This window comes from Macadamia integrifolia, chromosome 8 (genome assembly GCF_013358625.1).
Source record: "Macadamia integrifolia cultivar HAES 741 chromosome 8, SCU_Mint_v3, whole genome shotgun sequence".
In the NCBI taxonomy this organism is placed as follows: domain Eukaryota; kingdom Viridiplantae; phylum Streptophyta; class Magnoliopsida; order Proteales; family Proteaceae; genus Macadamia; species Macadamia integrifolia.
The window spans coordinates 23,340,947-23,354,007 of NC_056564.1; the positions used below are offsets into that span (position 1 = coordinate 23,340,947).

Below are 13,061 nucleotides of genomic sequence, written 5' to 3' on the forward strand. Positions count from 1 at the left end.
TTCATCTTTGGGAGGTTTTGGTTGTTGAAAAGTCCCTGGAGCAATCAGGCAAGAGGAGAGCCCAAGTCGCATGAACAAAGTTAGATTCAATATTGAATCCAGTCGAGAAGGATTCTGGCACACCCACACACTCATTGATACGGTCAGCTGACCATAACATAGAGGAAGCTTTCGTTCCAACAATTACATTATCCATTTCTTACACTTCTATTTTGTACTTATAATATGCATCAATATTCACTCCAAATTCCGTTGTTCATTTTTTTACAGAGACAAAGGGCGAATGACGATCAAGATGATGCAAGCTTGTCTCAAACGGTTACTAGGTCACAGATATCCACAACCACTGAAGTTGGTGATTCTATACAAGCCAAACTTAAAGGAAAAATAACAGAAAAATGGGAAAAGAGGAAAGCAAGAAGAAGTAGGAGATGGTGATAGAGCATGATGTCCTCTTTGGAGTTATACTTATGTTTTGGGTCATGGTGTAATTTGAACAATGGATGTTTTGAGTTATGGTGTACTTTGGACAATGAATGCTTTGTATATAGTGTTTCATTTGGCTTGTGATATGTGATGGATTTGTGGAACAATATATTTTATTTTGGACTTCCTATTTCTCAATCAACATATTAGGTATATGTGTATGTGATGGATTTGTGAAAAACGTATATCCAGATGTCAATAATATAGGTTAATGTTGTCTACTTTTTATTTTCCATTCACAAATGTTAGCTGTGATTCACATATATGCATGGGAAGCTCAATGGTAGAAATAAGATAACATTCTAATTACCATATTCAATTCAGATACAAGTTTCTTCAAAAAGTTCCATATTATGTCTATTCCACTCAAAATCCTAAAAAACCATCCCAACCATCCCAACCATCCCAACCATCCCGACCATCATTACCATCCTAACAAAGACTTTTAAACTTTTATAACCATTGCAATCAATAAAACAACCACAATACATAAAACAACTTGTCCAACAAGCTTCAATTTTTCATTGAATTTCTCCAACCGCTTCAATCTTATCTTCAAACTACGCATCTCATTCTTTAACTGTTGAAAATCAGGAGGACTGGGGTTGTTTGATGGTACACTTCTGACTGATATCACATTCACTGGCTCACACCAAGCAAAAAATCCACATTTCCTCTCTTATATAATCTCTGGACAGGTGTAGTAGAGTTTGTTGGGGTTATCTTTGGACTCTGATACCTTGATTGCAGCTCTTTTGTGACATTTGCATGTAATGTTAACGTACCTCGGACCATCAGCTTGGTTCATGGAAGTTGCGCTGCAAGTAGGCATTGTATCTGCAAATACCCATAAGTTTAAAATCAATTAGCTATACCAGTATTTTTAAATTGAAACTACTAAACCTTTTAGTTCACTTAAATAAAAACTTAAGATATAATCCCAACCATTGCACTATCACAGTATAAAATGATGCCCAACCCCCCCCCCCTTTACCCAAAAAGGGGGGAAAAAAAATAGAAAACAAAAAACAAAAAATAAGAAAACAATATTTCTGTTGGTTATACTGGATTGATCAGATGCCTGTTTATACAAGTAAGCCCTGTTTATACAATAATTTTGAAAACAATTGGACCCTAGAAAATACAAAAAAGTTCAATATGTGGTGGGAGATATATGGTTGACAAGAACCAGGAAAATTGGTACTTGGTAGGTCTATATTGTTATAATACCAAAGCTTATAAGATCAACAATGAAGAGAAGAGACGAAGATAAAGAAGAAGGAATCCTACTAAGAGTCTAAGACTAATTACAATAGAAAAGCATAGCTACCTAAATCTAATTACAATAGGAAATAGCTATCCATAGCCTATCCATCCAGTGGCTAGAATGGCCGAGGCTTTTTTCACCTCGCAAAAAACTATGACACATGGATTTGGACAAATTCAGAAATCTTGGGTTGATTCCTCTCAATATATTCCCCTAAAAAAACAAAAGAAAAAAAAAATTCAAGAAAATCCAAACAAATTTAATGATAGAAAGAAAAATTTAGAGTCTTGTTTAGTCCACTAACTAAACAATTTGAATGAAATTACTGAGGAAAGAACAGAGAAATAGAAGAGAAATAACTATAGAATCCATTGCTGAATTTAGTGAAATAGAACCTGAATCTTGAATTAATCCCCTTAGTGCAAAAAAGAGCAGTAGAGATAGAGAGAGATAGAGAGAGAAAGGAACCATGCAAGAGCAGTATTTATAACGTTATAGTAACCATGGTTAACACATTAAGCAAACATGGATGAACGTTAAAGTAATAGATTAAAGATGAAACTGATGAACTCCATCGACACACGATTACTGAAAGGTGGTTTTCGTGAAATTTGCTAAGGAATAGCTGTGGGGGAAGCAGGTCACACAAATCACAGCTGGTAGAGGATACGTTCAGGAGAATGTATAGAGAGAGAAAGTTTGTGGGTCATTTTTCATTACCAACCCAATGATTGATCCTAAATTGCTAATAGTGTGTCATCATTTTGACTGACCTGAGAGCATTTAAGCACCATTTCATAAAATAAACAAAAAAAAAGTAATACACAACAAAATATGAAGGTTATTCATCCCCAAACGCCAACAAATGCCCAAAACCCTAGATTTGTCCCCTAAACATAGAAGATATCAGGAATCAGATGAGGGTTTCAGATGGGCGTTCACTTATAAAGGTTCGTCGGCGTGAATCGATGTGAATATGAGCCTCGTCGGAGTTGTATGGCTTCTTCTCCACCTAAGTTTGCTTGCAGAGGGGCGATTTGCAGAGGTCTCGCCTCCACCTTCTCCAATAGTTATGTTTTAGGGATTTGATTTGAGTGGTTTGGGTATATGAGTATAAAAGGGTATAATGGTCCTCTAATATTAAGACTATCTCTACTAAAGGGGTAATACAGTCTTTTGTTGTATAAAAGTAATAGCATACTCACAGTCAATGTTAGGGGAGGGAGCGTAAATCGTTCAAACCCTTGGACCCACAAGTAGTTTCAGCAAACTACAAGGGAAGGGGCATAATTTTCCCAAAAAAGAAGAAGAAGAAGAAGACGTATTAACCTAGGGGTGTCAATTCCAAGCCTGCACTGGTAGGCCCGACTGAGCCCGACATGTTTATGGCCCGACTTGGACCGGCCCGATTAATAAACGTGTTGGGCCTAAGCCCGGCATGCTATTAATAGGTAGTACACGGTGCAAGGGGTAAGCCCGATGGGCCTCCCGACCGGCCCATTTACAAGCCCGACTCGGATCGACACGTTTAGCACGACCATTTATATAGGTATTTTGATTTTTTTTTTTTAAAGGATAGAATATGGTATATATTGATATCTTTATCAATTATTGAATATAATTAAGTGTAATATCTTTTCAAAATTGTTGATGATTTGATAAAATAAATTAAAATATCTTAAACCTAAGAAAAGTAAAGACTGTTTAAAGCCCGTTTATGGCTTTATTGGTACATTACCCCATTTAAGGCCCAATTATAGCTTGATTAAGATAAGCCCGATTAAAGCCCGGAACCCGACTAAGCCCGACCCAAGACCAACTCATTTCTTAAATAGATAGGTCATGGTCTGAGGACATAAGCCCGATTAGGCCTGACCAAGACCGGCCCGGCCCGACCGATTGACATCCCTATATTAACCCACACCCTCTTTGTTTGATGGAAAAAAGTGAGAAGGGAATAAAAGGGTGTAATACTTTGAAGGTTTTCTATAAAATTTTAAAAATCAAAGTCGTATGTTTACATGTGGTGATAAAGTAATATACAATATGCATTGAATATTTTGTCTATTAATATGGCAAGGGAATTATTTCATAAACTCCTTTTCAAAGTCTTATCATATTAAGTAGAATTTTATGTTATTTTATGGGGAAAAAATGCTCCTTGGTCATGTAGTCCATCAATGAGCGGGTGCACATGGGCATCAACAAGGGTGAACGCATCATTTTGCCCTCTTGAAGTCTAAGTGCAGAAATTAATTTCATGACTAGGAAGCGTTCTTTTTGCCTTTATTTATTATTCCAGCTCATCCTTTTCTACCTTTTTCTTTTTTTGCCTTTGTTTTCCCTTCACCCCATTACATATCGAGTCCGAATCAGGTCCTCGTACAAGAACCATTCATTCTTATACGGTTGGAATTCACTTAATCTCTCTTTTCTTACAATAGGCCGAGAGTTTGAATGGATTCCAGCTGTGAAACAGGTATGAGAACCTGATCCAAAAACTCTTACATGTGATGCTCGTGACTTTCTCTTTCCCCCCTGCTTCTACACACGAAGAAAGTCCAACTCCTCTCCTCACATGATATTGCCTCTTGAATCTCACACCTTTCATGGGGTGTAGGGCGCGATGATTGTTTGCCGCAGGTGCGGCGACCATCAGATGGCCGAGATGATATCGACACATGCCTCGATGTCATTCCGGCTATCGGATGCTCGCCGCACCTCTGCATCCACGGCAGAGGATTTTCTTCGTGGGGTGTATGAGTCTTTTCCTCATAACCCGGACAGCAGTAGTAACTGAAAGTCTAATCAATAAAGAAATGGCTTCCTTCGCTCCCTACTCTCATAGGACCCACTTTAGAATGTGGAAGCCACACCATAAGTGGGTGAGTTTACCATGTGAGGAGAGGATCGTCCATGGAACCCTTTTTTTTTTCCCCCTGCACATAGTTCTCAACGCAAACGCATGCAGTTCTGTTTACTACAAAACTAACCATCTGAAGCGAGAAAGAACAATAGATGTAACCGGGCCCTTTGCCTCTTGGCTCTTACACATGAATATCAAGAACTGGGCTTTGCCACGCTTGGAAAAAGTGAACCACCAATCTTTGTCTCTCTATAGATTCTCCTGAACCTATCCTCTACCACCAATGTTCTGTGTAACCTGTTTCCCCCCTCTGCTATTCTTTAGCAAAATTTCATGAAAACCACCTTCCAGTAACCGTGTGTCCATAGAGTTCATCAGTTGCATCTTTAATCTACTAATTTAACGTTTATCCATGTTTGCTTAATGCATTAACCATGGTTTCTATAACGTTATAAATACTGCTCTTGCATAGTTCCTTTCTCTCTCTGTCTCTCTCTATCTCTAGTGCACTCTTTGCACTAAAGGATTAATTCAAGATTCAGGTTTTGTTTCACTTAATTCATTTCAGCCATGGATTCTATAGTTATTTCCCGTCTGTTTCTCTATTATTTCCTCAGTAATTTCATTAAAATTGCTTAGTTATTGTACTAAACAAGACTTTAAATTGTTTCTTTATATCATTAAATCTGTTCGGATTTTCTTGATTTTTGGAGAATTTTTATTTTCTGAGGGGTGAAGATGTTCAAGGGAATCAACCACCCAGGATTTCTGAATTTGCCCAACCCGGAAGCAAATCACTCAACAGATTGGACTGAGTCAATGTGTCATTCGGACGATTTCCGCATGTATGTCTTCAAGATCAAGAAATGTCCAAGAACCAGAAGCCATGACTGGACCTCTTGCCCATTCGCACACCGTGGCGAGAAGGCGTGGCGTCGTGATCCATGTAGATTCAACTACGCTGCCATTGCATGCCCTGAGTTCCGAAATGGGAAGTGTCCGAAAGGCGACTCATGCGAGTTCGCTCATGGGATATTCGAGTTCTGGCTCCATCCTGCAAAGTACCGTACGCGTTCATGTAATGCCGGAAAGTATTGCCAGAGAAAGGTGTGCTTCTTTGCACATGCACCGGAACAGCTCAGGTCGGCGTGGAAACAGAAGCGTCGTTACAGGGTTCGCTTGGGTGGAGGAACGGAGAACACGAGTTGTGGATTTGTTGGTGAAGAGAGTAGTACTGGATCGAGCTCACCACCTGCAACTATGGGGATGAGAGATGGAATTTTGAAGGAAGATTGGGATGTTTCGGAAAAATTGGGGATGTTCAAGATTAAAGATAAGGAGGAGAAGGAAGACGATACAGGGGAAGGGAGTATCGGTAATGGTGACGTACCGGATTTCCCTAGTATTGATTGGATTACAGAGCTGGTGAACTGAAGGTGAGATGTGAGAGAAGCATATCCGGGAATTTATTCTGCATGAATGGCGTCTCTCTTTCTCTCTAGATTTGTATGTCAAAGAGAAAAGAAATAAAAATAACATGTGTGTACCTACTGCCAAATCTTAAGAAATATATGCCAATGATTCTCTCATGGTCTCTATTATAGAATCCTCAAATATAGTACATTTTGTTCTCATATGCAATATTTTGATTATCTTTAACATTTTCACTAAACGGTTATTGTATGAGAGCGTGACCCTGTGCCATCACCCCAGCCAATGAAAGAACATGCAGAGGCATCAACTAGGAGGGACTTGGTGGACATATTTCGCATCCTATATCTGGGCGTAGAGCCATGCTCTTTGATAGATAACGCATTCCCTATTGGAAAAAGGTTCTTTGAGCCACTAGAAGAGGGTACGCTAGCATGCTCTCTCTCTCTCTCTCTCTCTCTCTCTCTCTCCTCACATGAAATGATGTTAGAGTCCTCTGATGTACAAAACCATTTTGCCAAACCTTATTGGTGTGCTCCTCTATCTAGATTCTAGACTAGAAAGAAAGAAATTTGAATTATACAAAAATTGAATTGAGTACCAAAAAAAAAAAAATCTCTAATAATACAGTTCATAGCCCCCGACCATCATCTAAAAGATTTTCAATGGATAATACTTAGGGGGACCATCAACAAAACATTTTTTAAGATTTAGACTACCATCATCTTTCAATGCAAGGAATATTCCTAATGATGGTTTCTTCTCTTCATCATTTTTGCACATTTTCACCTCCTCATTAGGAGGTTCAAGGTTGAGATCAAATAGCAAGGGCTTAGGAGACTTATCTTCTTTGTCTTTGGGACTATCTTCAGAATTATTGCATTTTGGTTCATAATCGCCATTCAAAACTGGAGGTAGAAAAAATCATTTTGTTAGTGAAGAACCAATGTGAGTGAAAATTGTTAGATATCTATAAATAGTTATTTTCACCAAAAAAAAATAAAAATACCTTTATTACCTTCTTTCTTTCCTTCCATTGAACCATCATCCAGTGACAAGATCTTTTGCAATATAGTTGTATCCTTGAACACCATTAAGTTCATGGACAACATCTCTCTTCTTTGTATCTCAGTAATGTGTTTGAATTCATAATGTGTTGTCCAATAATCAAGTCTTTCAGGGGCTGATGGCAAGACCAGTTTCTTTACTTTGAGGGAGAGAAGAACCTGCAATTTGTATTGTTAGCATAAGATCTTAAAGGAAGAGATTACCCCCCTTCCCCCACCACCCCCCACCTTAAATAAAAAAAACCATAGAAAAAGAAATCTTTTTAACTTACAGATACAATTGCGTCAACTAATTGTTGGCACATTCCTTCGCGCCTATACTTCTCTCTGGTTCCAATAAATGGCATTTCAGCTAGCTTAGTCCCATGAACCCTATACAACCAGGACACATACAATCATCAATATCATTAATAAATTTTAAAAAACCATAACATCTTTGTACCCAATTGAAAATTTCATTTACAGTCCTATATACTATAGATTCCGTGCAGCAAGAGAAATGTCCTTCCTACCTGTTTGTTTTAGAGAAACCAAGTAATAGAAGTAATAGGGCATTATAAGCTTTTAAGGAAGCATATATACCTGATGGATGCTGCAGCAGTTACTTCATCTTTTCTCTCTAAGGTGAAAGTGTAAAACCCACGACAATCAAGACGGCTCAAGTTTGATCTAAAAAGAGGGAAGTTATATGCTTTACAGATTCAAATACGAGCAATTACATATAACAATATAGGTGGATTTTATGGGGAGGATGTTGTTAGTTGGGATACCCACAAGGTAGGAGAAAGAAAAAAATCCATAGAAGAGGAAACCAGCTCCAAAGTACTTACCCACAGTTGAAAACAACAGTTGGAATCCTATCCAAGCCAGTCCTGCTGTCAATGATAGGCTGGAAGCACTCATCATAGACTGCATATGCCAAAGCAATCTTTGAGTTACAATCCATTCTCTTTTCTTCTCCATGGTGAGATACTGACTCTGGACCCATATGCTTGTTTAGAGTCCATAAGAATCCATTCCCTATTTGATGTGGGACTCCAAGCAGCTTCTGCAATTGAATGTACACCTGATAGATAAATAAGGTCAAGTTAGTTTGCAGTCAGCTATTACAAAAGAATTTCCACTAATTCCAAGTGAAGCTCCAATGAAAGGAGAGAACAAAAACTACAGAATGAATCAGTATTGTATATAGATCAGTCTGATACCAACAACTAAAACCATGGACCCAGTTTCTCTTAACCCAAGATTAAAAGAATCTCTTCATCTACGGGATTTGACCCTCTAATTGGACTAGAAAACATTATTTTGGACCTCCAACAATAGGGTGTAAGAAAATGATAGGCATTCACTATTCTCAAGTCCAATCATAGCGTCAAATCACCATTTCTTCACTGAGATTATGAAAAACTAAATCCAAAAGGGAATTAATGAGCAATACCTCTCTACATTTTTTCCCACAGAAGGCGACATTGCCAGCAGGTATAGCTGCTCCTCCAAGACAGTTCCAATGATCTACAGTAAAGTAGTTAGACAGAAGTAGTTAGTTCTTAAGAAGCATAAAACAAAATAATTAGAAAAATGGCTTAACATGAACATCACTTACAGAATTCTTCGCACTGAAAACACCTGAATGAAAAGGGTTTAGCACCATACATCCCACAAATCGAGCAAACACAGATCGGGCAGTGAAAAGGAGCTTGGGGAAGTGTCTGTGACAAGTTGTAGATTAATTTCAAGAACAATATTAAACATATAAAGAGGAAGGTCAATATTCTTATCTTTTCAAAATTAAATGTAGAAAGAGTTTGGATCTTGCTCTACCTTAATTCCAACACATTCCTCGTGATATGTCAATGGACAAACATCACAGCAGATTAGCTGCCCATCACCTCCACAGATATTGCAAATGTCATCGTTCTTATCAACATCGTCTTTCTGGACATCTACAGTTTGGAACCCACTGCTTGCAGGCGTTTTTTGCTTGTTCCATGCTTCTATCTGGCACTGCAACAAGGATTTTCTAGTCCCTCTACCACCAGTGTATGTATTCATATAAGCTTTGTCCTTGCTACTGCCTGCATGGCACTCGAATTCCTTAACTGTAATGGTGCTATTGCAACAACTACATAGAATTCCCTCCCTAGAAATCTTCCCTTCAAGTCTAACCTCTCCATCCCTGTACACTCTGGTACCTTCTTCGATTGTTCCAGAATTAATTAACCATGACAGGATGGTACATTTGCCATTCCTTACCTTGGTTGAATCTTCTCTCGGTTTGCTGACATTTTGTCTCCCCCTTCCAGAAAGTCTTATCTCATTTTCAATCTCAGCATTCATGGGAGCTTGTCTAACCCTGTACCTCGTCCTCCTAGAAGATCTCCTCACACCATGAAAGTTAGTAGTACTAGTGGAAGAGGCAAATCTGTGGCTAGAGTTTCTCGGAACCACAAAATCAGGGTCGTCATCCGAATTGCTACTTGAATTCTCATAGTACACTCTTGCCCTACGAGGCATCTCTATTTAAGATCTGAATGATTGAAAAATCTTGCAAGATTACCAAGCTAGCACTTCACTCAGTAACTACAAACTGTCTGAAACACAAAGAACAGAGAGTTCAGAACAAAAAAGTTCTATAGACCATCAATTTTTTTTTTTTTTTTGTATAACATCAAATTCATACAATATCTGAATAATTATTTTGATTTATTGCAGTATTTTAAGGCATGTAATAATACAGATAATTTGCCATTCCAGTACTTGATGTACTATAAAGAAGGACTACATGTGAAATCAAAGAAAGGGAGAAACTAAAGCGTATCAAATATTAAGAATCTAAAAGCATATTGAATTTTCAATACAAGAATCATGTACGAAACCTTGGGAAGCAATGGGGATTGCGAGTGGCTTTGGTTCCTTCATCTTTAACTAATAAAATCAATAAACAGTGCAGAAAAAAAAAGAGATAAACTTGTTACAGAAAAACATGAGCATAATTTGTGAACAAGGTGGGTCAAATCGAGACATAGCGAAGTTAATCAAGTAGGAAACAACTTTGATCTGGATCATGAGAAATTTAGTCATTGCTCACAAGTTATGGGATTATGCATCTACGTACTTAAGCATGGCTTCATAGCTTGAATGGTGAATAGGGATAACAAGATTACCTGAGGTTGTTGGAGCCGGTGTTATGTAAAATCAATCTAGATGTTGCACATGACCGGGGAGACAAGAACCATACTGGATGCTAAATATGGATCAAAACTTTGAGATAGAGGTCTAGTACTAGAAGCAACAAGAGGGATGGATTGGACAGATAGAGGAGGTCTAGAACTAGAAGAAGCAAGAGGGATGGACTGGGAAACAGAGTGAAAAATTATCTCCTTAGAGGTCTCTATTTCTCACTATGGGCCTTGAAACCGCAGAGGAGCATCTCATTGAATATATAGCGGTAGATGATAAGATTTCAGTACCATTGCTTTCCCACGCGTGTAAAGACTTCCTCGAATTCCTCGTCTAGTATAGGAAAACCGAGGGTGATGGAAGGCAGATACAATGCACTGTCATGCATTGTGCTTGAAAAGGAAAAGAAGGGATAGAGATTTACCTCCAATATTGGTTTTCATGTGACGCAGCGTTAGCTCGCACAGTGAGTTCACGACACGTGTAAGCGACGGTTTTTCTGATATTACTCTCATAGTTGGCATTGTCTGTGCTATACTAGTATGAAATGAATTCTAATTGTGTAATACAATTGTCATGAGCTAGTTTTTATTTGTGGTACTAAGAGCATTGTATCTTACCATATTCAAGGGGAAAGCCAATATAGCAGTAGTATTTTCTCACAATTTTTTCAAGAACATTTACTGACTTTGCGCTGTATCCTCATGGTTGCTCTATATTTTCATTCATTGTGGAGGATATTGGAGTTTCTTACATAAACATATATAGATACCAAAGTTTTGGAAAGACTGCATTACTTCACCAACATAAAAGAGATAAAGGTGCAGAAAAAAATGCCAACTCTCATTTGTTAATTCCCCTTGAGGTTACCATCAATACCTTCCTATTGGAAGGCCCGAAAGCAAACACACCACATATTATTTGGAAAGGATTAGTCATCCTAGAGCTAATCGTATCCCTCAGCCTCTGTCTATACTTAATGAGAGGATGTATCAAGCAGTGTTGTCTTAGTTGTACCATGACCCAAAAATTAGTTGTAACATGACCGTAAAATTAAGTACTCAATCTAGGAATATTAATTCAAAGGTAGTTCTTAGGGTTATTTGGTCAAAATATTAATTAGGGCTGGGAGTAGGAATTTTTTTTGGGGGGGTGTTTTTGGGTCATAGTGAAGATGAGTCTAGCTGACTGGGTAGCTAAGAAATCATTAATTGATTGAAATATTTAATGGTTATGGTCATTCAATCACAATTCAAGAGTGAAGACTTCATTTGCATACCAAATCCCAATTCCCTGCTCTCTTACAAGTCAACAAGCAATGATGACAACAGACAATTGTATAGGTCACTTGAGAAACCTCAGCTTTCAAGTTTCTCTCATACTCCACCCCCCATGTTTGGAAAGTAGTTTGGCGCCAAAACCACTCAAGAATTTTCACAAAGAACAACAAAATATAACACTCCTCATCTCTAGAGAATACAGAGATTTCTTTGCTAAACCTTCTTCGCTGCTGCAGTTTCTATCTTAATGCAGGATTCAAATCTGCTTTGAGGATTGACTGCCTCAATCTGTAATCCTCTGCTTTCTATTTTACATATTTTCCTCATTTTTTTATTCCAAATTTTTTCGTGTTCACTCTCCTTGCCTTCTCTGATTCATGCTAATCTTTCAATTTGTTGTGTTTTTGAGATGGGTTTCATTTCCTTGTAAATAACATGTCTTTTTATTTTTCTTGGTTTGATCTCTCAAGAGTCTCCTAATAAGGCTTGAAGAGATTAACAGAATTAAAGGAAAATGATTTGTGACAATTCAAGATTAATAGTGTTAGAGATTTTTTCCTTGGTGGAAGATACTCCTTAAATCAGCTAGTTGGATGCCAGAGATTTTTGCATTGATGATAATCCAGAAAATCAGACATTAAATAAGGTACCTTATTTTATATTTCTCTGTATTCAATTAGGGTTTTTATCTTTATATGGAAAGCATTGAATATTACTTCATTTGACCTGGTTTTCCTAATATTGCCTAATTAATTCTCTTCCTAAAGCGTTTTTCTTAATTGATTTCCTATTGTAATTTTAAGCTAATTGCTATAGAATCAAATTTGTTGGATCTGTTCTTTCCCCTGGATACATGTTTGACCCAGGATCCGAATTATTTATACCTTTCTTTTTGTAAGCTATTTTTTTAGGGTGTAGAATTTTGCAAGCTATTTATAGTTTAATGTTTGTGTTTGTGTTTGTGTATGTTTGGATAGAAATGCATAGAAGGAAAGAAAAAAACAACTCAAAAAAAAGGTTTTTTTTTTTAATTTTTTTTTTTTAAGGATAGGAAAAAAATGAATAAAAAAAAAAATGAGCATACTCTTTCATTTCTTCTCCCATCTACATCCACACATGAATCACACGCACACAATAATCTTTTTTCTATTTTATTCTATTGTTTGTATTTCTTTAGGGATGATTTTCATGCATGAGTTCATAAAATGGGGAGAAGTTATACGGCCCTATTGTGACAGGTAATCATGACTATGCAAGTATGCATGGAATATGAGATCAATCTTATCATTATCTACTTGTGCTTTTGCAAACATATTTATCAAAAACCACACTAATGTTTCTATCTCTTCCTCCACTCTTTACAAAAAGCTTTTCGTCATATCTCTTTTTTGTTTTTTTAGCATCCTTCAAAGATTGTAGTTGGCTACACAAGAAAAACATGATACTCCCAACGCTGTTTTAAATTTAAACATCGTGCAAAAGGG

General features: G+C 37.4%; 2 protein-coding genes across 5 annotated transcripts; one reads left to right on the plus strand and one right to left on the minus strand.

The window, feature by feature from the left end:
* Positions 1-767: 767 nt before the first annotated feature.
* Positions 768-10,513, minus strand: LOC122085429 (increased DNA methylation 1-like). 4 transcript variants are annotated; one of them, XM_042653862.1, is made up of 10 exons: positions 10,282-10,513; positions 8,939-9,708; positions 8,721-8,826; positions 8,556-8,629; positions 7,948-8,183; positions 7,700-7,786; positions 7,390-7,489; positions 7,069-7,276; positions 6,896-6,958; positions 768-1,323 (listed from the first exon to the last, which is right to left on the minus strand). In XM_042653862.1, exons 2-10 carry the CDS (start codon positions 9,629-9,631, stop codon positions 1,166-1,168), a joined length of 1,725 nt encoding a protein of 574 aa, XP_042509796.1. In that variant the 5' UTR covers positions 9,632-9,708; positions 10,282-10,513; the 3' UTR covers positions 768-1,165. The 4 variants fall into 4 exon arrangements, with proteins under 4 accessions (XP_042509796.1, XP_042509795.1, XP_042509793.1 ...); XM_042653861.1 differs by having other exon boundaries at positions 7,060-7,276; XM_042653859.1 differs by lacking the exon at positions 768-1,323 and having other exon boundaries at positions 6,618-6,958.
* Positions 1,465-6,215, plus strand: LOC122085430 (zinc finger CCCH domain-containing protein 54-like). Its single transcript, XM_042653863.1, has one exon. It carries the CDS (start codon positions 5,358-5,360, stop codon positions 6,051-6,053), a length of 696 nt encoding a protein of 231 aa, XP_042509797.1. The 5' UTR covers positions 1,465-5,357; the 3' UTR covers positions 6,054-6,215.
* Positions 10,514-13,061: the final 2,548 nt, after the last annotated feature.